The 27,376-nt window shown below is 45.7% G+C and overlaps 2 protein-coding genes across 4 annotated transcripts; both read left to right on the forward strand.

Moving 5' to 3' along the window:
• The first annotated feature begins 897 nt into the window (after positions 1–897).
• Positions 898–14,331, forward strand: LOC132579301 (type 2 DNA topoisomerase 6 subunit B-like). The gene is made up of 6 exons (XM_060249622.1): positions 898–1,053; positions 4,229–4,366; positions 9,516–9,637; positions 11,399–11,509; positions 12,186–12,284; positions 14,200–14,331. The coding sequence occupies exons 3-6, from the start codon at positions 9,533–9,535 to the stop codon at positions 14,329–14,331; spliced, it is 447 nt and encodes a 148-aa protein (XP_060105605.1). The 5' UTR covers positions 898–1,053; positions 4,229–4,366; positions 9,516–9,532.
• Positions 14,332–18,514: 4,183 nt separating this feature from the next.
• RCE1 (Ras converting CAAX endopeptidase 1) lies at positions 18,515–26,375 on the forward strand. 3 transcript variants are annotated; one of them, XM_060251979.1, is made up of 8 exons: positions 18,517–18,849; positions 20,193–20,295; positions 21,903–21,986; positions 23,255–23,333; positions 24,096–24,263; positions 24,606–24,677; positions 25,368–25,430; positions 25,766–26,375. In XM_060251979.1, exons 1-8 carry the CDS (start codon positions 18,719–18,721, stop codon positions 26,011–26,013), a joined length of 948 nt encoding a protein of 315 aa, XP_060107962.1. In that variant the 5' UTR covers positions 18,517–18,718; the 3' UTR covers positions 26,014–26,375. The 3 variants fall into 3 exon arrangements, with proteins under 3 accessions (XP_060107970.1, XP_060107962.1, XP_060107978.1); XM_060251995.1 differs by having other exon boundaries at positions 18,797–18,849; positions 21,907–21,986; XM_060251987.1 differs by lacking the exon at positions 24,096–24,263 and having other exon boundaries at positions 18,515–18,849.
• The last annotated feature ends 1,001 nt before the right edge of the window (positions 26,376–27,376 follow it).

Below are 27,376 nucleotides of genomic sequence, written 5' to 3' on the forward strand. Positions count from 1 at the left end.
GAATGATAAAAAGTGCCTACCTAGGGGAATGTGGAGTGGGCACTAAGATAAAGATACATGTCTATCAAAAGATTTTTTTTTTGCTATCAAGTCACAGACAATTTATGGCAAACCCTCATGAGGTTTTCAAGGCAACAGATGTTCAAAGTAGGGTTGCCAGGTCTGTCCTGGTTATTGGGGGAGGAGGGAGGGGGATTTACCAGGAGTGGGAGGGAGGCCCAGTCTACAGCAGCATGGGGACTTAACTTTTGGCATATACTGGAAGTGACATCATCATGCTTTGACATCACAGCAACTCAGGTATTTGGGCAAAAACTATATGGTAAAAATGGCTTCTACCATAGAGTTTTTGCCCAGGTATTGGAGCATTGCCATGACATTGCCAACATGATAACATCACTTTCAGTACACGCCAGAAGTGACATCACCACTTGCCAGAGACATAGGTTTGGCCTCCCTCCTGCTTCTGGTAAGTTCCTCTGCCAGCCAGCTGATAGGCAGTGGGGGACAAGGGATTTCTTACCTCCACTAGAAGGCTGGCAATCCTAGTTCAGAGGTGGTTTGCTATTGCCTGTCTCTGTGTAGTAACCCTAGACTTCCTTGATATTCTCTCACCCAAGTACTAAGCTGGGCTGATCTTTCTTAACTTCCAAGATCTGATGAGATCAGGCTAGCTTGGACAATCCAGGTCAGGGCATTGAAAGACATATATTTATTGAAAATGCATTAGTATCGGTCCAGATAATATCCAGAAAGGTGGACTGGAAATAATGTAATAAATTAAATACGTAGAAGTATTTGTAACAATTGGCTCAGGGCTACCTCTTAGCAATAAATACCTTTTGCCCTAATATCAGAATCATTAAATCATTTGTTTGCCCTTTTCCTTAGCCAGCAATATATATATATTTATTTATGACCCTGCAGGCCTGCCTTTGCTGCAAGCTACAGCAAAAGAATTGCATTCTTTTTTTGAAGATCCTTCACATTTAGCAGCATGGGAGAGACATGGTTACCAAGCGATATTAAATTCAAATCCATATTGGGAAGAGGGTGAATATGATGTTATTTGTTTATTGTATTTTTTCTACTGTGACTTTCAGCCAAAAATTGACTTATTATATCAATTTTAAACCAGCACAGATATCAATTAAAATATAATGAAAAGGAGCTCAGGGCGAGGGGGGGGGGTTCTCCATGAAGTCTGAATTCAGGCACAGTGTAAGGATTGCTGGCTGTTTATATATACGCTATCTGTTGTAGCAAAATAAAGCAGATGTCCAGTGGTACCTTAAAGACAAGCAATGTTTATTTCAATAGGAGCTTTTGCGAGATACAGGTAACTTCTTATTTGGTGTAGTGGTTAATTGTGCGAACTCTAATCTAGAGGAACTGGGTTTGATTCCCCACTCCTCCACATGCAGCTGCTGTGTGATCTTGGGTCAGCTACGGTTCTTGCAGAGCTGTTCTCTCAAGAGCAGTTTCTGTCAGAGCTCTCTCAGCCCCACCTACTTCAAAGGGTGTCTATTGTGGGGGGAGGAAGGGAAGGAGATTGTAAGCCACTTTGAGACTCTGAGTGAAGGTTGGGATATACATCCAATTTCCTCCTCTTCAGATACTTGAGGGGGAGTTCATACTAGGAATTCTTCTTCTGAGGAAGATGACAATTGAGGTTGGGGAAGCTGACAACAATAGGTAATTAGGAGAAGGGCTCTGGAATGAAGCCAGATATCACATTTGTTATCAGCATAGTGATTTGTTTTGCACTTCTGAGGACGTTCTCATGATAAACTGGGACTAAAAGCATAAAGGTTATAGGGTTGCCAACCTCCAAGTGGTAGCTGGAGATCTGCTATTACAACTGATCTCTAGGTGACAGATCAGTTCACCTGAAGAAAATTGCTGCTTTGGAAGGTAGTCTATGACAGGGCTTTTTTTGTAGGAAAAAAACCAGCAGGAACTCATTTGCATATTAGGCCACATCTCCTGACATCACTATTGTTTCACAGGGTTTTTTGTAGAAAAAGCCCAGTAGGAACTCATTTGCATATTAAGCCACACCCCCTGACACCAAGCCAGCCAGAGCTGCGTTCCTGTGCATTTCTGCTAAAAAAAAAAAAGCCCTGGTCTATGGCATTATACTCCACTGAGGTCTTTCTCTTCCCCAAATCTTGTCCTTCCCAGGCTCCACCCTCCAAAAAAATCTCCAGGTATTTTCCAACTTGGAGCTGGCAATTCTAGTTATGAATCATATCCTTTGTAGAAACAAAGGACTTCACTATTATTATCACATCATCACAAGAACTTTTGAAACTAGGCAAGAAAGACAGAGCAACTCACTAAAGCCATCTGCTGAACTTTATAGCACAGCAAGGATTGGAGCCTGCGACTCCCATGTCAAAACCAGCATGCTCCATCCACTGCATAACACGGGTGATTTAGACAGAGCACTGAGTATGTGGGAAAATTTCCTCTACTGCTGGTGTCTTGTCTAAACTCGGCCCTTAGCAAGAGCATGTCAGCGTGTCACCTGTTTAAAGCCACTGATCCTTATCCTTGACATGCTAACAAATGGATGTGTAAGCAAGGTGATCTTTTTTAAAAAATGGAGGTGGTAGCCATGTGGAACATTGCACAAGTTAAGTTTTTCTTTCATGCCTGGTGTCACATTTTAATCATGCCTCAGACTGCAGGACAGCAAACCATTACTGTAGCACAGCTATATGATACTATTATCCTGAGCACATTGGTTAGGGTAGCCTAGAGATGAACAAAAAGTTTCATTTTGTACTTTACAAAACACAGGTGCGCAGCCCAAAACACACAGGAAGGTGGATGTCTCTTGATCCTGGTAATTTTGAAAAAAATCTCAGTGGTCTTCAAATCTGCTTTTTAAAAAAATTAAAAATGTCTAAAACTGGGTGTGGTGCAGTGGACTGGGAAGTGAAAACGACCCTAAAACAAGCCCAACTGAGTGGCCCCTGTGATGATATCATAAGTCAGTACTTAAGGGGCCACTGAACACAGCAGTACCAGCAATGGGCACTGGCTTTAGGGTTGCCAAGTCCAATTCAAGAAATATCTAGGGACTTTGGGGGTGGAGCCAGGAGACATTGGGGGCGGAGCCAGGAACAAGGGTGTGACAAGCATAATTGAACTCCAAGAGAGTGTTGGCCATCACATTTAAAGGGACAGCACACCTTTTAAAACGTCTTCCTTCCATAGGAAATAATAAAGGATAGGGGCACCTTCTTTTGGGGCTCATAGAATTGGACCCCCTGGTCCAATCGTTTTGAAACTTGGGGGGTACTTTGGGGAGAGGCACTAGATACTATACTGAAAATATGGTGCCTCTACCTCAAAAAACAGCTCCCCCAGAGCCCCCGAAACCTCCAGATCAATTCCCCATTATACCCTATGAGAATCAATCTCCACATAGGGAATAATGAAGTACTCAGCAGACGTTTCCCTCTCCCCCCCCCTCCTTTCTGGCGAATCTGATGCAGGGGACTGGCCTCTCTCCTCACAAGTTGCTGCCAGCTTCTTCACAGCAACACAGGCACACCATCCCAAGTTGAAGCCTTTCAATCGGAGACTGAAGCCTCCGGAGGTGCAAAGGCACATGGTCCTCTGGAGGCGGGGCTTCCCCCCACCGGCCAGCTGACTGGGGGCAGGAAGCAGCCTTGGAAAGTGGAAGAACCCCCGGTGGGACCTGGGGAATGGCAAGCCTAACTGGCTTATCCTGCCTCACCATACAAAATGACAGCTGTGCATATGGAGACAGTTGGTGAGCTGACATCAATTACCAATGAAGGGTCTAAATCACATGGGTCGTTTTCGCACTCACCTCCACCTTCTGGGGGACTGGCAGAGTTGCTGGGCCTTGGCTACCAACAGCCTCCTAGGGCATTGGCCTAGATGGGGACATTTCTCTCTGAAGTCTGCCCTGGGCAGAGTAGAGTAGGAAGTCACTCCTTCCCAATATAATTTTGTTTAAAAAAGAAAAAAAACTTCTGGTAAACTATTGTCCAGTATCAAAGATTTCAGGTTTTCATGGCTGGTAACATCATTAGGGTTTGTAGAATCTTTCGGGCTCAAGTGCCGTGTTCTACTTGAGAACACGGCACTTGAGCCCGAAAGATTCTACAAACCCTAATATTGTCCAGTACCTTAGGTATAATCATTCTATATTGTCTTAAAGTACTCTGTCTCTTACTCTGTCTCTCAGATACAGCAAGACCTGATGTCAGATATGACCTTCACACCAGTCACAAACAGAGCCCAGCATGTGAGGAACAGAAGATTCTGCTCTTCCTCTTTCTGAGTTATTCTGATCCATTTCAGGACAAGCCAGCCTATAATTTCTGTATGTAGCGTTATACATTACTACAAAAAAAAAACCCAAACAAAAACAAATTTGGAATAAATGTTTATAATTAGTCCTGTCCTAATCAGAATTTCAACCTTCTAAGCCTATTCAATGGACTGAGAAGAGTTTACCTGTGCTTAGGACAGCATTCTAAACAGTGCAATTTTAAGAACATAAGAGAAGCCATGTTAGATCAGGCCAATGGCCCATCCAGTCCAACACTCTGTGTCACACAGTGGCAATATTTTTATATATATATATATATATATATATATATATATATATATATATATATATATATATATATATATATATATATATATATATATACACACACACATACACACAAACACTGTGGCTAATAGCCACCGATGGACCTCTGCTCCATATTTTTATCTAAACCCCTCTTGAAGGTGCCTATGCTTGTGGCCGCCACCACCTCCTGTGGCAGTGAATTCCACATGTTGATTACCCTTTGGGTGAAGAAGTACTTCCTTTTATCTGTTTTAACCTGTCTGCTCAGCAATTTCATCGAATGCCCACAAGTTCTTGTATTGTGAGAAAGGGAGAAAAGTACTTCTTTCTCTCTACTTTCTCCATCCCATGCATTATCTTGTAAACCTCTATCATGTCACCCCGCAGTCGACATTTCTCCAAGCTAAAGAGTCCCAAGCGTTTCAACCTTTCTTCATAGGGAAAGTGTTCCAGCCCTTTAATCATTCTAGTTGCCCTTTTCTGGACTTTCTCCAATGCTATAATATCCTGAGGTGCAGCGACCAGAACTGCACACAGAACTCCAAATGAGACCGCACCATCCATTTATACAGGGGCATTATGATACTGGCTGATTTGTTTTCAATTCCCTTCCTAATAATTCCCAGCATGGCGTTGGCCTTTTTTATTGCAAACGCACACTGTCTTGACATTTTCAGTGAGTTTTATTTTTATTTATTTTTATTTATCTGGGATTTATATTCCGCCCTTCCCACCGAGTGGCTCAGGGCGGCTTACAACATATGTAAAACTAACATAAAAATAAATTACACTTTAAAATTAACATTTCATATTAAATAATTAAAATCCAACATTTGTTATATATATACATATCGTTAAAAATCAGACAGCGGTCGTGAAGCTACACTCTATTCAAATTCAAATACTGATTCGGTATACCGTCTTCAGCATTCCAGTGTTCCATATTCAATATTCAGTAGTCAGTATACAGGGATACAGGGCCGGTTAGTTGTGGGCCAGCCGGAAGAGGGTTGTCTTACAGGCCCTGCGGAATTGAGTAAGATCCCGCAGGGCCCTTACCTCCTCTGGCAGCTGGTTCCACCAAAATGGAGCCATTACAGAGAAGGCCCGGTCCCTTGTGGTCTTCAAGCGGGCTTCCTTTGGCCCGGGGACAACCAAAAGATTTTGAGATCCCGATCGCAGTGCGCTCTGGGGAACATGCGGGGAGAGACGGTCCCTCAGGTAGGCAGGTCCTAGACCATATAGGGCTTTAAAAGTAATAACCAGCACCTTGTACCAAACTCGGTAGGATATTGGCAGCCAGTGCAGAGCCCGAAGTCCCAGCTGAATGTGCTCCCATCTTGGGAGCCCCAATAACATCTGGGCGGCGGCGCTCTGCACCAGCTGCAATCTCCGGGTTCGACACAGGGGCAGCCCCATGTAGAGGGCATTGCAGTAGTCCAATCTCGAGGTGACCGTAGCATGGATCACCGTTGCTAGATTGTCGTGTTCCAGGAAGGGAGCCAGCTGTCTTGCCCGCCTAAGGTGGAAAAATGCGGACTTGGCAGTGGCTGCTATCTGGGCCTCCATAGTTAAGGAAGGCTCCAGAACTACCCCCAGGCTCCTGACCCTGTGCGCCGCCATCAGCGGCGCACCGTCAAAAACCGGAAGGGGTATTTCCCCTCCCGGGCTGCGACGGCCCAAGCAAAGGACCTCTGTCTTCGCTGGGTTTAGCCTCAGCCTGCTCCGTTTGAGCCACCCAGCCACAGCCTGTAACGCCCGGTCCAGGTTTTGTGGGGCGGAGACCGGCCGTCCGTCCATGAGCAGATAGAGCTGGGTGTCATCAGCATACTGGTGACAACCCAGCCCATACCTTCGGGCAATCTGGGCGAGGGGACGCATATAGATGTTAAATAACATCGGGGAGAGAACCGCACCCTGACGCACCCCGCAGTCAAGCGTGTGCCTCCGGGACAGCTCATCCCCAATCGCGACCCTCTGTCCCCGACCTTCAAGGAAAGAGGAAAGCCATTGCAAGGCCAACCCCTGGATCCCTGCGTCAGCGAGGCGGCGGGCAAGTAACCGTTGGTCGACCGTATCGAACGCTGCCGATAGGTCCAACAACATCAGTACCACCGAACCGCCCCGATCCAGATGCCACGACCCCAAGATCTCTCTCTTGGTCAGTCTCTGCCCTTCACACCCCATCAACTTGTATTTGTAGCTAGGATTCTTGGCCCCAATGTGCATTACTTTGCACTTGGCCACATTGAACCACATCTGCCATGTTAACGCCCACTCACCCAGCCTCAACAGATCCCTTTGGAGTTCCTCACAATCCTCTCTGGTTCTCACCACCCTGAACAATTTAGTGTCATCTGCAAACTTGGCCACTTCACTGCTCACTCCCAACTCTAAATCATTTATGAACAACTTAAAGAGCATGGGACCCAGTACTGAAACCTGCTGCACCCCACTGCTTTCCGTCCTCCACTGCGAAGACTGCCCATTTATACTCACTCTCTGCTTCCTATTACTCAGCCAGTTTTTGATCCACAAGAGGACCTGTCCTTTTACTCCATGACTCTCAAGCTTTCTAAGGAGCCTTTGATGAGGAACTTTATCAAAAGCTTTCTGGAAGTCAAGGTAAACAATATCTATCGGGTCTCCTTTGTCCACATGTTTGTTCACCCCCTCAAAGAAATGTAATAGGTTTGTGAGGCAAGATCTTCCCTTACAGAACCCATGCTGAGTCTTCCTCAATAACCCGTGTTCATCAATGTGCTTACTCATTCTGTCCTTGATAATGCTTTCTACCAATTTTCCCGGTATTGAAGTCAGACTGACTGGCCTGTAATTTCCTGGATCTCCTCTGGAACCCTTTTTAAAGATGGGGGTGACGTTTGCTACCTTCCAGTCCTCAGGAACAGAGGCAGATTTCAATGAAAGATTACAGATTTTTGTTAGAAGATCCACAAGTTCAACTTTGAGTTCTTTCAGAACTCTCGGATGTATGCCATCCGGACCTGGTGACTCACTAGTTTTTAATTTGTCCATCAGTTGTAGGACCTCCTCTTTTGTCACCTCAATCTGACTTGGGTCTTTCAACACCCCTTCCAAAATTAGTGGTTCTGGGGCGGGCAAAAAGTTCTCATCTTCCACAGTGAAGACGGAGGCAAAAAATTCATTCAGCTTCTCAGCCATTTCCCTATCCTCCTTCAGTAATCCTTTTACCCCATGGTCATCCAAGGGCCCCACTGCCTCCCTGGCTGGTTTCCTACTTCTAATATATTTGAAGAAATTTTTATTGTTGGTCTTTATGTTTTTTGCAATATGCTCCTCATAGTCCCTTTTTGCCTGCCTGATCACAGTCTTGCATTTGATTTGCCACAGCCTGTGTTCCTTTTTACTAATCTCACTTGGACTGGTTTTCCACTGCTTAAAGGAGTCCTTACCTTTTACAGCTTCCATTGCTTTGTTTGTTAACCATGCAGGCCTTTTCTTATGCCTGTTTGTGCCTTTCCTAACTTGTGGTATGTATTTTATCTGAGCTTCTAGGATTATAGTTTTAAATAGTCTCCAAGCTTCCCCAAGGGTTTTGACCGTATTTACCTTTCCTTTCAGTTTCCTCCTCACATGCCTCCTCATCTCAGTGAACACTTTCCTGGGAGTAAGATCTATTGAGTAGACTTCAGTAGGATTCTGAGTTGATCTACTGAGCCTCGAAGATGGTTGTGATCTGCTAACCAACACCTTTTGGCCATCCCTGTCCAACTAGCCTCTACCAGGACCAGGGCTTTTTCGGCCCTGGCCCCAACCTGGTGGAATCAGCTCTCCCATGGAGATTTGGGACCTTTCGGATTTACTACCATTCCATAAGGCCTGAAAGACGAAGCTATTCTGCCAGGCTTTTGGTTGAGGCAAGCGGGTGTCCTTACCCTACTGCCTATACCCTATACCATCTATTGTTCTCCCCTACAAAGACTCATCATCTCAACTATTATATTCGGGCTGATACTTAATCTGCAGAATGTGCCCGCTCTGCCTATGTTGTACTTTATTTAGCTGTGCTTGTTTTTGATTGTATATTATTATTTTATTGTTGGATTTTAACTGTTTTTATTATGTCTGTAATCCGCCCTGAGCCTGTTATGGGAAAGGGCAGAATATAAATCTACCAAAATAATTAAAAAAATTAAGTACTTAGGGTGGCAATGTAAGATCAGCACTATTGCTGTCATCTTAATAAAGTACATACAGGTAGATAGCAAAGGGTGGGGAGTTATTTTGATTATTTCTCCCCAGTGAAAGAGTGAAGTTTAAATATGAGCACATATTACTAAATGGTGCACCTCTAGGACTCAGCACTGGAGATCTGGAGCCCAATTTAATGCATATTCCAAATTGGAACTTCCAGTGCTTTGGGCTCTGAACATACTCTGGTATTAGAATATATTCCTATCCATGAATTTTTGCATATTCCTACTTTTCAGTATCTAGTATTATTTAGCTTATCACCATATATTCTGTTTGTAGTCTTCTTGTTTAAAAGGGCTTTTAAAAGGTCTTCCCTTTGAATTCTTGGTTTTGTGGCATTCACCCAGCTGAGAGATTAATATGTCCCACCCAATTATTTTCAAAGTATCCTCTACTTTCAAGCTACACAGAGCTCAAGAACAGTGATTGGGCTCAATCAAATATTACATGAAATATTTTCTGTCTCTGATTATCTAGAGATGGAAGCAGTAAGGGGAAAACGTCTGTATTGTGTTAATAAAATATATCTTGATGTATGTTTTGATGCACAACTCTTGCATTAATTCTTGCACTTATTCTTTATGGTTTGATAATTTTATCTCTTCTGCTCATACCTGAATTTAAAACCTTTGTCATTTTCACTAATGTGGTGCAGGGAATCGGCGATCAATCATGTCTCATCTCTACCCTATTCTCATGTTCAGTGAGCAGGCTGTGAAGGGCGCTATCCAAGAAGTGCTTAATAGGGTCTTGGAGCAGCACCACAAAATAGCCCAGGTAAGACTGTAATGGTAGATGGCTAGAACTACTGAGGGCAAGGAAAACAATCTGTGAGCTGGATCTCTGTGGTTCTGCTCACAGGTTGGCTCAGGCCCATAGCCAGGATTTTAAAAGTTGCGGGGCATGTTAAAAAATTGGGGGTCACTTAGTGGCTCCCCTCCCTGGCTGCCACTGTGACTCAGGCCATCTGTGGTAGGGCCTTTAAATGGTGTGGGGGGCAGCTGCTGCTCCTGGGTACCCCTCCCATGCAATTTAAATTGTGGGCCCCCCAGTCTCTCAGCTATCACATCCATGGTGGTGGCAGGGGGAGGGAAGGTCAGGGGCACCAAGTTGGGGCACTGGGCAGGAAATCAAGGGGCAGGGCCCCCACAGGACCCCTTGTCGCTACAAGCCTGGTTTGGCTTCTGGAGAAATTATATCTAGGCACAGTATCCCAAAAGGGAAGCTAGTTATTTTGGTACTTTGCATCAGTGTGGTGTGCCAGTAGAGAGAGTTATACTAAGGTGCAGGAGTTCTAGGTGCAAATTCACACTCAGCAGTTAAGTTTGTTCAGTGACCTTGGACCATTGCTCTTGGCCTAACCTACTTTGGAGGAGAAGGTTTGTGGAAGAGCTTGCCCAAGGAGATCAGGAAAGCCCTCCACACTTCTGTCATTTGGCAAAAGCAAAACAGAAATGTTCAGGAGGAGGGCATTTTATTTTATTTTATTCAGTTTATATCCTGCCCTCCCCACAAACAGACTCAGGGTGGCTTACAAGGTTACATAAGTATTGTGACAAAAATAATATAAAATTCAAACAGTTAAAATTTAAAAGTTTAAACAATTAAAAATTTCAGAAATTTCATATAACAAGGACCAGAGTAAAAACTGCTTTGATGGTGACGTTCAGATGGAAGCCTTCTGAGCAGTGCTGTGGAGTATTGAGCCACTGACCGCTAGGCTACGGCTATCAGCAGGGAAGATCGAGAATGGATTTTGGACGGAGAAAGGGATTAGAACTGTAGTTTACATTGTTTTCCAATTCTGTAATCTTAGTCCTTCAACCTTGTTTATTGGAGATCTTGGCTGTATGTATTGATTTTTATATTTTGCAATCAGTGAGAAAGGCTAACTCTAAATTCAATAGGTAAGTAAATAGTGCTCTTTTATGTATTTTCACAATTTTTTAATTTACATGGTAAGCCACCTTGAGTTGTGAAAAAGAAGACTGCAGATTTATACCCCGCTTTTCTCTCTGAATCAGAGTCTGAGAGTGGCTTGCAATCTCCTTTATCTTCTTCCCCCACAACAGACACCCTGTAAGGTAGGTGGGGCTGAGAGAGCTCTTCCAGAAGTTGTCTCAAGAGGACAACTCTTGAGAGAACTATGGCTGACCCAAGGCCATTCCAGCAGCTGCAAGTGGAGGAGTGGGAAATCAAACCTGGTTCTCCCAGAAAAGAGTCCACTCACTTAACCACTACACCAAATCAAAGATTGGCTTGTAACTTTGTTTTGTATTTATTCCCATGGACTAAATTATATGATCAAAATGTGCAAGGTAAACTGTAGCTAACAAATGTTTTAAATAAAGTAAATAAATAAATATCCCACTTGATAGTTGTGGGCATCAATGAGGAAGGAGGAACTATATACAATGCTCTGAGCTCTTTGGGGACAGGGTGGGATAATAATGTCCTGGATACACATTTTAGACAGATTACTTTGTACTGGGATTGACATGGGCTGTGAGACCATGAACTGTTCTTTTGTCTTGACAGGAACAGCAGAAATTGGTCAGCTCTTTGTCCATCATGCTAGAAGCCATGTCCACCATCATTTCAAGCAGCACTGACAGTGAGTTCAGAAGGAGGTGTCTCCAGCACTTACAGGTACAGCCTGCAGTGTGTCATAGATCCTTTATAAACACTGCACTGAGCTATTGGACTTGATGGCATAAAAACTGAGTAAATAAGTGCAAATCAAAGATTGGCTTGTATATTTGTTTTGTATTTATTCCCACAGACTAAGTTGCGTGATCAAAATGCAAAAGGAGGGGAAGTGAGTGTGTTGTGTCTGGCATTCGTCCTGGAAAGTACAGCGCAGCGCACCTGTGGGTGGTGCTTGGAAGGGACGAACGCAGCCCGCCTATGACAATCAGTGGCGGGAAGTTTAACTGGCCAGGATTGGACCTGACCAGGAAGAAGGTTGTTCCGGGAAATGTATATAACAGGGGACCCGGCCCTGCCATGTTGTCTTTGTGATGTACTTGCTAATAAAGCAAGTTGCCATCTGAACGTCTCCGACTTCAGTACATTACAGAGTGCATAGTAAAATAAATAAATCTGCAAGCTAAAACGTTCAGAGCCCAAGTGCTAATATGCAAGAGGAGAGCTCAAAGATCTGATAAAGTGGTTAGCATATCAAAGATGCTAAGAAATTAAATGAATGAAGCTTTCCAACTACTCCTTTAAGTTTAATTAGACTTGATCTGTTTCTAACTCGAAGAGGATGTAAAGGAGAGCAATACATACCATTGTTCAGCAATATATACCATTTTATCTATAGGCTGCAGATACCCAGCAGTTCTCGGCAACAGCCAAAAAGACCTTCAGCAAAATCATTTTTCAGCGATGGAAGCCAAGCAGCACATGTGACAACAGGAGGGCAAGTTTTTCTGCTTTACCGCTCTTGCTGCCTCTCCTTATATTGTCTCCCTGTCTGTCTTATGTACAGATACTACAGACAAGAAGTCCATTCTTGTCTTCCATTAAAATGATATTTCTCAAGTGTGGGCAAGTCTGTGGCTACCCAGCTCTGCAGATTTGCAGAAAAATCTGAAATCATTAAAATTTGGGGAGGGTTTAAATCTCCATGAAACAAAAGCATTGTTTGTGCCTGTGCAGACAACACACCACCTCCATTGCAATAGTCTTGGTGGTGACTGGAGCAGGAGCTGCTGCCGACCAAGCAAGGGAGGCTGGGAGCTGTGCTGGGCTTGCTGATAGCAGCTGTGAGGTTGGAGGGGGTTTGAGAGCCACACTAGGCTCACCAGCACCAGTGTTGGGAAGCAGGAGACATGCTAGGCTCACTGGCACCAGCTGCAAGAGTTTGGGGGGGGGATTGGGAGATGTGCTGGCCTCCCCTGTATCAGTGTTGGTTGGGGGGTGTTGAGGGGGCAGGAGCACAATGGGCCTGGTGGCTCCAGCTTCAAATTAAATTAAAATTAAATTAAGAAGTGGAGAGACTCCCACCCCCTCAAAGTTGCAGCTGCCATTGGTGAGCTCCCAGCCTCTGCCACTGCACTTCCTCCCCACTGACACTGATGCTGGTGAGCCCAATGCTCCCCCATATGTTGCAGAGATTCCATCATCACTGACAAGCTCACCAGCATCAATATTGGGGGAGGGGGGGAGAAGTCCAGTGTAGGGTTGCCAATCCCCAGGTGGGGGCAGGGGATCCCCCGGTTTGGAGGCCCTCCCCCCGCTTCAGGGTCATCAGAAAGCGGGGGGAGGGGAGGGAAATGTCTGCTGGGAACTCTGTTATTCCCTATGGAGATTTATTCCCATAGAAAATCATGGAGAATTGATCCGTGGGTATCTGGGGCTCTGGGGGGGGCTGTTTTTTGGGGTAGAGGCACCAAATTTTCAGTATAGCTTCTAGTGCCTCTCCCCAAAATACCCCCCAAGTTTCAAAAAGTTTGGACCAGGGGGTCCAATTCTATGAGCCCCAAAAGAAGGTGCCCCTATCCTTCATTATTTCCTATGGAAGGAAGGAATTGAAAAGGTGTGCCGTCCCTTTAAATGTGATGGCCAGAACTCCCTTTGGAGTTCAATTATGCTTGTCACACCCTTGTTCCTGGCTCCACCCCCAAAGCCTCCTGGCTCCACCCCCAAAGTTCCCAGATATTTCTTGAATTGGACTTGGCAACCCTAGTCCAGTGGTAGAGGCCAGGAGCCACACAGGGCTCGCCATTGGCAGCAGTGACTGGAGGGGGGCAGAAGCTGTGATACTTCATGGGGGGAATCTCTCCCTACCCCCGCTTTAAATGTAATTTAGAACTGGACCTGCAATGGGCTGCTGGCAGTGGGGGTAGGGGGTTAAACCTAAGAGCGGGGAAGGATCCCCACCTGCAAATATCATGGGTCCCCACTTGTTTCTTCTGAACTTCAGCTCAGAGTTCTGAGCAGCTGTTTCAATAGTCTTTATTGATATTGATATGCGGGCTGCTGTGGTGTTGTGTGTGTCACCATGCTCAGCCTTGTTTCCCTCTTCTATATGAAGGATATAATAATAAAATGGCTAATGTTGTAATATCCCTGGACAGATCAACAATATGGCTTCATTTGGAATAGTGTGTACAGCTGTGGTCACTGCACTTCAAAAAGACAGAGCAGAACTGGAAAAAAAACAAAGAAGAGGGCAGCCCAAATGATTAAGGAGGAAAAGCTAAGAGTTTGGAGAAAAGACCTTCGCCTTTGTGCCCTGTTTGTTGGTCCAACAGGGCAACTGGTTTGCCTGTGTAAAGAGTTAAAACATTGTGGCTGATCTAATGTAATTTAGATCCTTTGTTTTTCTGCAGCCATTGTCTAGCACAGATGGAGTGGGGCAGCTGAGCGCAGACTATGATTTACCTTCCATCTGTCAGCATTCAAGCTCCCATGTTAGTTCTGCTGGACTGGAAAATGGAGGGAGCTGTGGAGAAGGTAACTAGAGATGCTATAGTGTAAAAAGACAAGACAGAGAAGAGAGATCTTGAAGTTCAGGTGCTTAACTAGATACCTGCTCCTTCTAGGTCTTCCACAGATTTATCTGACTCTCAGTGCCTCCTGAAGATCTATAGGTGGCAAATTTGCAGCTTAGTGATGTTTAAATTATCAGTAATAATTTTATTTACATGATGAGCCCAAACCAACCTTGGCACCAGTTGGCACTTTGCATAAAATGCTACACATTATCAGCAATATCAATGGCTTCTAAAATGAAAACATGGGGGGAAATAGGTGAGGTGTAAGAAAGATGCACCACAGAAGCCAGCAGCAGATTCCTTAAAATAAAATGTCTTCAGCTCCTTTTAAAAGTTATGGAAAAGTGGACTTATAGCTGAAATATTAACTGTTTGCTTCTTTACCTTTCTGAATTCCATTGAGGTCTCTTTAGTTTGTCCTTTGGGCTCCTGCTTAAATCAGCTAGGCACCCCTTATGTGGATCTCAAGGCATTCCCATGGGCCTTCTTGCACTGATGGACATGTATCTTTATTAATCTCAGGGGCTACAGACATCCTGTGAAGCTTCCCATTGACAAACGCATTAGCTATTTCTTCTGTTTTCAGCAGGTGGTGCTATAGTATTATAGCTGAAGGATTTTTTCATTAAAAGAAAGCAACCCGAACTGACAGCCTTGCTTATTTTTAGGCTTCCTAGAAGTACCTAACGGCAAACAACCCTAAAATTATATAATACCATGATGGAATATTAAGACATGATTTAAAATGAACTCCACCTGGAGAATACCAGGAAAGTTTCAGAAGACCAAGAAACCCAAATAGGGCTTGATTCACCATATGATTTAAGTGAAAATGAAGCTGCCTTATACTGAATCAGACCATTGGTCTATCAAGATCGGTACTGTATTGTCTACTCTGACTAGCAGAAGCTCTCCAGGGTCTCAGGATTAGGTCTCTCACATCACTTACTACCTGGTCCTTTTAACTGGAGATGCCAAGGATTGAAACTGGGGCCCGCTGCATGCCAAGCTGATACTCTGAAGCATGACCCCTCCTTAAAGAAGCCCATTATACTATTTGGTTGAACCGACCTTGCATGCTGTTTGAGTTTTGTGAATTCCTGTGTCTGTACATGTGTCAGGCCCATAATTAACCATGGGCACATGGGGCCCGGCCCCCTGACAGGGTTTTTTTTGGGGGGGCTCACCCCCCATCCCAGGGCTGCCCCTCTCCCTCCCCTTCCTGCATGATTTAAATTGTGCAGGAGGGGCACCCAGGAACAACTACTCCCATGCCATTTAAAGGGCTCACAAATAAGTTGATGGGTGGGCTCTAAATCATGCAGGTGGGGCCGGCAGGAACAGTCAGCAGCCTCCTGCACAATTTAAAGGGCTCCCTCCCCCGCGGCCCCCCATGGCCCTCTCCCCTACAGCCCCTAGCTATAGGGCTGACATGTGTGTTGTGGATTCATGGCACCCAAGGGGAGTGCCATTTTTCTTAATCATAGGACACTGCTCTCATGAGATGGTAGGAGGAGGTTGCCCATCTGTCAGGATGTGTGTCATCTTTCTCTGTGCCCAGAAAGAACCTTCCGGGGTAAGCTCAATGTTTGTTTTGTGTTCTGCAGGACTTTTGCTTGACAGATCAGACTTTGAAGGAATGAGGCAAATTAAGAAAAGAAGGCCAACAAGTAAAGAGTTTTCTTGGGAGGATCTCAGAGACCCAAATACTTCTGGGAAAGCAGCAGGCAATGGACAGAACAGTGGGCAGTTAACAGAACTTGGAACCACATTGAGCTCTTCCTTTTCTCATTCTACAAACACTAGGCCTCATGTTTTCCCAAACAAAAGCCAAGAAGAGACCACAGCTCTGTCAGCAAACAGAGATGAGAACCCATGTCAGGTTTGTCAAGAAACATTCTGCTGTGACATGAATGCAGAATGAAAAGCCCCATCCCTACTCTAGAATCCCTAGAATACCATGTGGGGAGTAGAAGTCACCAAAGCCCTGACTTGCAGCAACCTGTATCCCTCAGATAAGGTTACCAGATGTCCTCCTTTTAGAGGACATGTCCTCTTTTTGTGTGCACCCGTTCTCTTTGGGGCTCTTTTTAAAAAACAATGAAAATGCCCTCTTCTGGGGTTGGAAGGTTAGGAATAGTCCTAGTTAGCAGCAATTATCACAGCTTAAATAGTCTCTCTCGGCTTGGCTTCGCGAACGAAGATTTAAGAAGGGTGCAATAGTCCACGTTTGCTGCAGGCTCGCTGGTGGCTGACAAGACCAATGCGGGACAGGCAGGTCCCCAGCTTAAATAGTAGGGGTATTTAAAATGAGGTTTGTCATAGTGATCACTTGTTTGAAGTAGTCAGGAAATATGCCCTCTTTTTTGCTTTTCAAAATATGGTAACCCTAGCCACCTACAAAACAAGGCCATGCAGTGGACCAGTGGAGGAGCTGCATCTGTGAGTATTTTGCAGAATAATTTGAGAGATGGTGTCCAGAGTTTCAGGAAGCACACGTCTCAGTTGGAGCTAGGGTTCCCCAGCTCTTTAAGCCCAGGCTCTGTTTACAAGATAAGGGTTTGGGACCCATAAAATAACAAATGTGACTTTTAAGCATGCCTGATGCCTCTAGAAAACTGAAATGAACAGCTTCCAGACATTCAAATTTGAGCTCCCCTGCCTTCACTAGGTATTTGATAAACCAGATACCAATAGATGACTACTGTTGTTGTTTTTTTTCTGGTCAGGCTCCTGAGACATACAGAAATGGGTCACAGAAGGGGTGGAAATGTGGCACCTGGTCAGAATGCTTGTTAAAGGCCCAGGAACTGGGCTGAAGCAATAAGGTAGCAAAGACTCAGACCGATTCCCTACTAGCCTTGTCCCGCTCTCACTCTCCTCTTCTGCAGGGCTTCCGTCAGATTTCATACAAGCTGCCCCAGGGCTGCAACTCGCTCTGTCTCTTTTGTGCAGCAAGCAAGATTCTCTAAAAACCAGTTCCTGTTTGCTGCGCGAAAGCAGCAAAGCGAGTTGTAGCCCCGCGGCAGCGTGTGTGAAATCCAACAGAAGCCCCACGGAGAAGAGGAGTGTGAGAGCAGGACAAGGCTAGTGTGGAACTGGTCTCTAGGGGAACACCCACACTATTATACTTTTAGAGGCACCAGAAGTGTGCATGCGCACAAAAGCTTATACCCAGAACAAAACTTTATCTTAAAGATGCCACTGGACTCAAACTTTGCTCTGCTGCTTCAGACCAACACAGCTGCTCATCTGAATCTAGAAAGTTTTGTTTTATTGGACGTGGCACTGGTCAAATGAGGGGAAGGTCAGATGCCCCTGCAAAGAACAGTGGAGAATCTGGCACTGTGATTACAGTAAATGGGCTAGCTAGGACTTCAAAAATGTTACTTACAGTGGCCTAGCAAGAACCACTTCTACAGCTGAGGTCCATTGGTGGCAAATTGAAGGCTCTCCACACTGATGGCTTACATGATTTTGCTGTGTCTTTGCAGAACGATGATGTTTGGAACCAGGAGGTCTCAAACTTGTCTGAATGGACATCCTGAAAGAAGTCCCAGTATGAATACCATCCTAGAACACTGTGTTTTGAAATGTAAACAATAAAAGTGGAAGAAAATCTTTAGCTGTTTTTCCATGTTACAAAGATTACTTGGAGAATAAACATTTCTAGAGGGAAAGGATTATGAGTCAGTAGCAGCAAGAAGCTTTACCATCTCTAGAAAATCAAGGACAGCAGTATACTTTTAAGAAAGGCAGGCCCCTTTTACCCTGGTGTAGTCGTAAGAAAAGGGACTGCAATGGGGGCAGGGAAAGGTTGGGAAGAGGACAGGAGAGAAACTCCGTTCCTTCAAAAAGTTGTCAGGATTTAGGAAGAAAGTGTCCGCATATCCTTTTCTGTGGAGGAAGGGGAAGCTCCTGCGCTTAAATAGATACCTACATGAAGAAACGTAACAAACGAAAGCTTCTACAGCTCTGCCGCACTTGCCCGCTTTGCAGATGTTAAAAACACACGAGCATTGCTAATAATTATATGGAAAAATCTGTTTGCAACCTGGCGGCATGGCGGGCACACAACCAGGCGACAGGAAAGTGCGGGGGAGGGGGGGGTGGCCAGTGTACAAGGGGAGGTGGAGCTTGCAATGGGAAATGATCGCGGGGGAGTTCGGTGGGTGGAGTCCCCGGCTGGGGGTCTCGCCGCTGCACCCGCTTGGCGGGCCCGGCCTGGCCCGCCCCCGTCCCTTCCCCGGTTGCACTGCCGGCTCCACTGCTTGGCTTCCTCTTCTTCCGCGGCCGGGAGGCGGGGGATCCTCCACGCGGGCCTGCCTGCCTGCCTCTGTCCTCCAGCGCTCCAATGTCGGAGGAGGCGGGCGCCGGGCCTGGGGGGTCGAGCTCGGGACTTTGCTGGGCCTCGCTGCTTTCCTGCTTTAGCCTGGCCTGTTCCTACGTGGGTAGTCTCTATGTCTGGAAGAGTCACCTGCCCAGGTGAGACCAGGGGGGGGGGGTTAGAGGCCCACCTGGCTAGCTGCCTGTCCAGGTGAGACGCGCGGGTCAGTCTTCAGAGTGGCGCCCCTTCCCTTGAGGAAATACCTGCCTGCTCACAGGTGAAATCTGGGCGGGGGAGGGGGGTTCCCGCCGGCCGAATGACCTCCAGCAGGGAGCTCCCCCCCCCCCTCCACCCGCGTATACACGCAGCTCAAGTTAAGACAGGCAGTTGACCTAATTCCGGATGCTTTAATGCAATGGGAAAGTTTAGACATGACTGCCTTTTCTCGGCAAGGGGGAAACGGGTCGGGGTCCGGCGGGGAGACGGGGCCCGGTTTGAGATCAGTGGCCGATTTTCCTTGGGGCTTGTTCACACAACCAGGATTTCTGCGTTGCCATTACCAGTTTTCAGGTGCTGGCTGCAGTCATACTGCTCCTTGGTCGCACCAGTGCTGACAGCTATGCTGTTGCCTTTATGATCAGGGTCAGGGAGTGAGCCAGGATGACAGAGAGGCAGGGGAAGAGGGCATTCTTCCTCTTATCCAACTCCTTTCACGCTCCGGTTCATCCCTTGAACTGCTGACAAGGCTGAAATCAGGAGACTAATCACAAGGCATAAGAACATAAGAGAAGCCATGTTGGATCAGACCAGTGGCCCAACCAATACTGTGTCACAAAGTAGCCAAAACCCAGGTGCCATCAGAGGGGTCCAGCAGTGAGTCTAGAACTCCAGAAGCCCACTCCCACTGTTGTACCCCCACAAAGCAAAGGAGGCAGAGCATCACTGCCCCAGGCATAGTGTTTCATCTACCTTGTGGCTAATAGTCACTGATGAACTTCTGCTCCATATATTTATGCTGCCACCACCACTTTCTGCTGCAGTAAATTCCATGTGTTAATTACTCATTGAGTGAAGAAGTACTTCCTTTTATCTGTTCTAAGCCTATTGTTTATTAATTTCATAGAGTGTCTTATGAGTTCTTGTATTGTGAGGAGAAAAGCACTTATTTCTCTTCCTCTGCATAATTTTGTCAATGTCTATAATAGCACCCCTTGATCGCCTTTTCTCCAAGCTAAAAAACCCTAACCTCTTCAACCTGGCTTCATAGGGAAGGTATTCCGTCTCCGTAATAATTTTAGTTGCCCTTTTCTGCCGTTGCTTCTTTTGCAACTGGATTTTTACTATGTAAGAATAGCAAAATCCAGTTGCAAACAGTCACTATGTGAAAGCAACTCATAGATAGGCTTGGAAATTCTAGCTTGGTTCCGCTATGCCTGTTCTGAAGAGGAAACCTCTCTCCCTCTTTCTGCCTGTGTTACCCAGTGCACCTTTCTCCTTCCAGGGACCACCCTGCTGTCATCAAACGACGATTCACCAGTGTTCTCATTGTGTCCTGTCTGTCACCAGCCTTCATCTGGGTCTGGAAAGAGGTGACAGGTGTTAAGGTGAGATGGTCATACAGCCCAGGCCTAGAAATTCCTGGCCAAAAATCTGTCAGATCTGTGTCATCTTGTGATTTTTATGTGGGTGGCTCTCATGTCCCCTTCCTTTTTTTTTAGAAAGGGTTCTCTTTGGTGGGAGTTGCCTCTCTTTTGTATGGGGTCCTGTAGTACCATTCTCCATCCAAGTCTTCATGGGCTGTCAAGACAGCATTACATCACATAGTGGTATCCCCAGTAACATTTCCTTGGGAAAGCTGTGACCATGAAAGCAAGAAAAACCATCTGAGACTGGAAAAGGAATTTTTCTGATGGCATCTGGATTACAGGTGTCTGTCTGTCTCCCCTTGCTGTGTGGAGATTGGCTCACTTGCTAAAGTAATTTTTTTTTAACGTATGACAAGTTTATTTTAAAAATTCCAAGTTATACAGAACTTTGTTAGGTGAAGTAGTATCAAGTAGATTAATTCCATATATAACAAAATTCTACTGTGCGTAAAGTACTGTGGTATATATAACATCGTAGAACATCTTATTTAGCATTTAAGATAATGTCCAGTTCACCAATCAATCAATCAATAGATAAATAAATAAAAATCTTATTAAATTAACTGGTAATTGGGCTAGAATTTTTGATGCTTAAGCTAAGAATAATACCTTGCTCCATCCCAAGCCAAACAAAAGGGAATATTTAAATAAAAAGAGAAAGAGGGGATAGCATAAGTTAGAAAGAATTATAGTGAGAGAAATTGAAGGTAGTTTGTGTTAATAGGTAAGATGTTTTCAGATTCAGTATATTCCAGAAATGGAAGCCATTTTTCTTCAAAAGATGTGACCTTGGGGTAAATGTCAGACAAGGAAAGTTGTGCTGTGATTTTCTCCATTATTAAAATGTCCCAGATTTTTGTAAACCAGAGTTCAAGTGAAGGTAAGGTGTGGATTTCCATAGAGATGCTATAGCCATTTTAGCAGCAGTAAGAAGACTTTCAATCAATCCGCGAGTAATTTTGAGCTATTTGCTGTTTAATAACTAGGGGATGGTCTGTAGGTCAGTGGTGATCACAAGTTTTGAATGTATTAACACCCCAGGTTTCTCTATTCTCAGTGAATCTTATTTGGCAGACACAGTACATTTTACCAGGGCTTTTAGGGAAACTAAGGGAATGGCAACATCTGGCCCAATGACTTACTTGTCTGCTGAGTGTGCTAGTTCCTTGAAACTTATTGCCAAGTTGTGTGACCACAGAGTGGAAGAGGATCCATCCTAGGCTGCAAGACAGCTACCATGATGTAGTAAATCTGTCTTCTTTTAAATGAAGTTTATAAATGTGGGTGGGATCATATGGAAAAAATTATGTTACAAGTTTGTTCTAGGTTTAGCCTCATTCCCTCAGCAACAGACCGTGGGTATCCGTTGCCACTCATTGTAAACAGTTCTAAGCAGGATGTGCCATTGCCCTGGTTTGATATATGCCATTTCCTTATATCTTGCATGTATCTCCTTTCTGTGGTGTGCTCCCTGCGGGCAACAAACTTTGTGCAGAACTGTACAGACCATTCAGTGGATTTGGGAGTGTTTGCTGGGTACTGATCAAAACATCTCTTCTGCTCAGCCAGGTACATCCCTTCTTGCTCTGATGGGCTTTCGGCTTGAGGGCATCTTACCAGCAATGCTGCTGCCTTTGCTGCTAACCATGGTGAGTGAGGTCTGTGTCCTGAGCTATAATGCTGTCAGCCAAACCTGAGGCCCCCAGCTCCCTTTGACTTTCTTTGACTAAAGTGGCACTTTGTGTTCTTGGCTGTGCTGCTGAAAACAACTGCAGTACTCCTTAAAAAGAGAGGTTTGTTCTCCTGTTTCTCCTTGCCCTCCATTGCAGAAAATGTTTTTAAACTGTCCACTGTAGTAATTCCAGAAAGGTAGCCATGTGAATCTGTGGTAGTAAAATTAAAGAGTATCATGTTAAAGATTAACAAAATTTATTTCAGCATAAGCTTTCAGTTGATCTGATTGCACAAAGTGTATATATTTTTCACTATAAATGTACTTTTCATGCATCTAATAAAGTGAACTATGGATCATGAAAGCTTATATTGGAATACAATTTTTTTTGTATTGCATATATTTCTTTGTGTGCATGTGTTTTCACTTGGAAGTCAACCTCTGGTGACTGACCCTCTGGTGAGTATTGGGGGCCTGGAGAATATTCATAGAGGTGGCTGAATAGAGCCTACCTCTGCCTCCTGATTGGGTATTTCAAGGAAGTCTCCCATCCAAGTACTAATCAGTCTTAGCTTCTGAGATCTGACGAGATTGGGCTTACCTGAGCTATCCAGGTCGGGGCTGGAATACAATATTGTTATTTTATTTTGTTAGTCTTTGAAGTACCACAGGATTTTTTTTTTAAATTTTGCTGTCTTCCCACCCATATTAACAATGCAAGAAATATTTGTTTTTTACATGCAGACCTGCGTTTCTGTCCTGTGGCACAGAGTAGTAAAGCAGCAGTACCGCGGTACTGTGGTCTGAACTCTATGCTCACAACCTGAGTTCAATTCCAGCGGAAGCTGGATTCAGGTAGTCGGCCCAAGGTTGACTCAGCCTTCCATCCTTCCAAGGTCAGTCAAATGAGTACCCAGCTTGCTGAGGGGAAAGTGTAAAAGACTGTGGAAGGCAATGGCAAACCACCCCGTTAAAAGTCTGCTGTGAAAACGTTGTGAAAGCAACGTCACCCTAGAGTCGGAAACGACTGGTGCTTGCACAGGGGACCTTTCCTTTCCTTTCCTGCTTTCCTTTCATTTTGGAGTTCTGAGCAGTGTATGTAGATTTCCTAAAAGGTATCTTATCCAGTCATGGACCAGATCCAGACTTGCATAGCTTCAGTGAGGTTCCAGGATTTGATGCTTTTGGCTCATACCTTGGGAAATCCAAATGCTGATTTTGTGTGCATGATCCTTTCTCCTGCAGGTCTTATTTCTTGGCCCCCTCATCCAGCTATCTATGGATTGCCCTTGGGACCTGGTGGATGGCTTAAAGGTTGCATTTGGTAAGGCCATGTAGGTGGCACCCTGTGTACTTGGGAAAGCAGGAGGCTCTTAATGGAAAAGCCATTCCCCCTGTACTCTCCTCATCGTATAACATAATGTTCCTTTCATTATACCAGCAGTGGTAGCTGCTTAACTTTAGTAATAAGAATGGTGTGTTGTCAAGTCACAAATAACTCAGGGTGACCCCAGGACCAGGGAGTTTTCATGGCAAGAGGTGAGCAGAGGTGGTTTGCCTTCCTCCGCATAGCAACCCTGGACTTCTTTGGCAGTCTCCTATCCATGTGCTGTGTCCGATCCTGCTTAGCTTCCGGGCTCTGATGAGATTCAGCTTGTCAGGGCTAGTCAGGCTGCTGGCTTATCCTTGGCTGAGTCCAGACTGGCATTTTGAGCCGGCACATGGACGCGACATGGGTGGAGCAAAAAAGTGCAACCAAACGCATGTGTCTGCCTTCCATCCTGCCCCCAACACACCTGAGGGCCATCCCAGTAGTGCCACTAAAAGCTACCACTTTGGAAGTGGTAGCTTTTTGCGGCACAACTGGGACAGCCTGACGGTGGTAGAAAGGTATAAACATGCATTTGTATCCTTATGGTTCTCTTTGTTAATACAGAAGCACTCTAGGAATTGGTGATGTTCCCCCACAGAACAGTCTCCTAAATGTGCCCTTGTTTGATGTCTGAAGAGGTACTGCAGCCACACTGCTGAAGAGGCCAAGATGGGGGGGCTATTGGTAACATTTGCTTTTGCTCCTCCTCCCCAGACCCCCACTTTTGGGTGCTCTGTCTGACTGACATGCGCTGGCTCCGCAACCAGGTTATTGCGCCACTCACAGAGGAGCTGGTGTTCCGTGCCTGCATGCTGCCCATGCTTGTCCCCTGCACAGGATTAGGACCTGCCGTCTTCACCTGCCCACTCTTCTTTGGGGTTGGTGAGTACTGTGCTTTCTGTGAGAATGCCAGCTGTATTGGGGTGCGCTGTCCTCACTTCACGCTTTCCCGCCCTTCCTTCACATGGGAGCCATATTCTCATGGGGCCGAAACAGGAAGTTCCCACATACACACACAAGCCCCAGCAGTACAGTAAAAGAAAACTGTGTGTGTGTTCAGTGCCCTGCTTGAATCCAGAGAACTGACTACAAAAAACCAGCCTGCCTCCTGCCAGTTACTCCCAGGGTCAACCTAGGATCCGATGACAGGGTGGGGACAGCAGGTGAGCACACAGAAGGGTTGTCCCGGCACATACACTTCAATCTGGTTTTTTTCCCTCCTAGCTCATTTTCACCATGTGATTGAGCAGCTGCGGTTTCGCCAGGGAAGCACAGCCAGCATTTTCCTCTCAGCAGGTATGAGGCATCTGCTCCATTGGAACAACAAAAGCTGTGTCTTGGAAAGGTTTTTTGTTGTGGGCACATTTTTAAAAATAAGGCAGGCTCAGGTCTTTACTCGTCCATAGGTGAATTAGGGCCAGTTACTTTCAACATAACCTACCTCACAGGGCTGTTGTGAGCATAAAACGGGGAACCACGTACCCTGAGCTCATCTGGAAGGTTAGGCTAGAAATCTAAGAGATAACAAATAATAGTAAGATCTGAGGTAACTACGTTCCTGATTTGCTAGTTTATAACATGTAGAGATACATTGGGGAATATGCTCCCAATTCCAGTCTGAAGTGGTACAGTCCAGCATTCTATTTCCTCATCTTGCATAACACCTAGACGGCTCATCGTTCCTGAAGTTATTCTTAACACTACTTAAGCTAATTTAGAAAAGCAGTCTTGATTGTGATGAGTAAACTTGAGAGAGGCAGTGTGGTGGTACAGTGGTCAGTGTGCTGAATGTTAGCTCACACAACCCTGACAGTCATTCAGTGACAGCCTAACCTACCTCAGTATTGGTGCGAGTGAAAACCGGGATACCACCACCTAAGGGTTCCTCCCCGAGCTCCATGGAACATAGATGCGAGGAAATGGAATGGTGTGGCCTCATCGCCCACTCCCCAGCCCAGCTGCTGACTCTGCCATCTCTCCCTGCAGTGTTCCAGTTCTCCTACACAGCTGTTTTTGGAGCATACACAGCCTTCATCTTCATCAGGACAGGTTAGTGGGGGAGAAGACAGCTTGGCATCAATTGAAGGTGGGAGCTCCTAGTTTCTTTCCAGGGGAGCAGTTGTGTGTGGAAGGGCTTAGTATTGCAAAAGAGAGATACAAAACATCACTTACCCCCGATGTCCAATGGGAATAACTTCTTGTTCTGTTTAATCACATTCTACTCATAGATGCAAAATGTTACTGATACTGAGGTGGCGGCAGGGAGAGAAGAAAGAAATAGCCCCTCATTTCTGTCCACGTCTGTTTTTCCCATGGTAATAAGGACTAGATTTTAAATTATAATTTCAAAGTGTTCTGACACCCTCTCCCTCCTTTCCCCACAGGGCACCTTGTTGGGCCTGTCCTCTGTCACTCTTTCTGCAACTATGTTGGATTCCCTGCCGTGGGTGCAGCTCTGGAGCACCCACAGCGCCTCCTGGTGGTGTTCTTCTATTTGTTGGGTGTGGTCCTCTTCCTTCTCCTCCTGCACCCCATGACAGATCCAGCCTTCTTTGGACACCTGCCCATCTGCTCCCTGTCCAGGCTGTCCTCTGCCACTCACAGTATCAGCAGCTTATCACTCTGTTCTTGACACCAGCAGAGACCCTTTCTCAAACTTTGCCCTTGCACACAGGGTGGCATATGGCTACACCACGAACTTTTAAAAAACGGGTTTTCAAATGGCTTTCTTGGCGTAGCTGCCCGCTGCATGCTGGGAGCTTTAGCTGGGTGAGGGTGCCATGAAGCGCTGGAGTCTGCCTCCCATGGCTCTAGTGCCTGGGTGATTCTGGGAAAAGCCATTGGTTAAACTGGATTACAGCTGACATGCAGCTGTGCCGGTGTTCTTGCACACCTCTGCCCTTGAGCCAGCCACCCCTTTTTATAGATCCCTGGGGGCTTTTCCTCCCAGCCCCAAAGAGCTCTATTTTTTATTATTAAAAGTACTTTAATGAGGCTGTCGTGTCCTTCATTTGGTCAGCGGAGAGGGGAGGGGCCAGGGTGGTGTAGTGACCAGAGCATTCAGATACTGACCCAGACAAGACGCTCACTGGGCAGGCCAACCATTCTCTTTCTATGTAAATTACCTCAGGGTTGTTAGGAGTACAAAATGGGGAGGTCCACATATGCCACACTGAGCAACCTTGGAGGAAGGGAAGGGGTGTTGAATTGTGCCTGTCCAAGCATGAGCAGAGACATATCTTTTGGGCCCATGGTAATGCCAATACAGTGTAGCAGTTTGCAAGGAACCTGCCTGTGTGGGCATCAGTTCTCTCAAAGGTTGTCATCCTAAGCAGCAAGGTACAAGTCTACTTGAGGTGGAGAAATACTCCCCTATGCCTGCTTTCTTGATTTCCTTCACTGGCTTAGATGGCCTGCAATCCCTTCTATAACTAAAGGTAAAGGTGAAAGCACCACTCATTTCCAACTCTGGGGTGATGTCGCATCACAATGTTTTCATGGCAGACTTTTTATGGGGTGGTTTGCCATTGCCTTCCCCAGTCATTTACATGTTACCCCCTGCAAGCTGGGTACTTATTTTACCGACCACAACCTTGAGTCAGCTACCTGAACCCAGCTTCCACTGGGATCGAACTCAGGTAGTGAGCAGAGAGCTTGGACTGCAGCATTGCAGCTTTACGACTCTGCGCCACGAGGCTTCTATATCTAGGCCTCTCTAAAAGGTCGTCTCTCCTAAATCAGGGCAACTTTATCAGACTGCTGGTTGTGGGAGGTTGGTGTTCAGGGAAAAGGACAGTCCCCTAAGTGCCTGCAGACAGCTGCTGTCCTTTACAGAATGCTCTGTCTGTGCTGGACTTCCAGTGTGCCACATCCTTCTCCCCCTGCTATCAAATTCCAGCACCGGCCAAAGGGAGAAACTTCATTGTTGGCAAAGCTGCCCTTTTCTTCTGCTGCAGGCCTGCCTGTGAGCAATCCTGATGCTTATTCAGATGTCC

Source organism: Heteronotia binoei, chromosome 1 (assembly GCF_032191835.1).
Source record: "Heteronotia binoei isolate CCM8104 ecotype False Entrance Well chromosome 1, APGP_CSIRO_Hbin_v1, whole genome shotgun sequence".
Taxonomy (NCBI): domain Eukaryota; kingdom Metazoa; phylum Chordata; class Lepidosauria; order Squamata; family Gekkonidae; genus Heteronotia; species Heteronotia binoei.

What these genes read in the sequence shown, in the direction of transcription:
- LOC132579301 (XM_060249622.1), top strand. Translation starts at nt 9,533, where the DNA reads ATGTCTCATCTCTACCCTATTCTCATGTTCAGTGAGCAGGCTGTGAAG. An exon ending in AGCACCACAAAATAGCCCAG is followed by an intron (nt 9,638 to 11,398) that starts GTAAGACTGTAA and finishes TTGTCTTGACAG; the next exon opens with GAACAGCAGAAATTGGTCAG. An exon ending in GCACATGTGACAACAGGAGG is followed by an intron (nt 12,285 to 14,199) that starts GCAAGTTTTTCT and finishes GTTTTTCTGCAG; the next exon opens with CCATTGTCTAGCACAGATGG.
- RCE1 (XM_060251979.1), top strand. Translation starts at nt 18,719, where the DNA reads ATGTCGGAGGAGGCGGGCGCCGGGCCTGGGGGGTCGAGCTCGGGACTT. An exon ending in AAGAGGTGACAGGTGTTAAG is followed by an intron (nt 20,296 to 21,902) that starts GTGAGATGGTCA and finishes TCTTCTGCTCAG; the next exon opens with CCAGGTACATCCCTTCTTGC. An exon ending in TGGCTTAAAGGTTGCATTTG is followed by an intron (nt 23,334 to 24,095) that starts GTAAGGCCATGT and finishes CCTCCTCCCCAG; the next exon opens with ACCCCCACTTTTGGGTGCTC.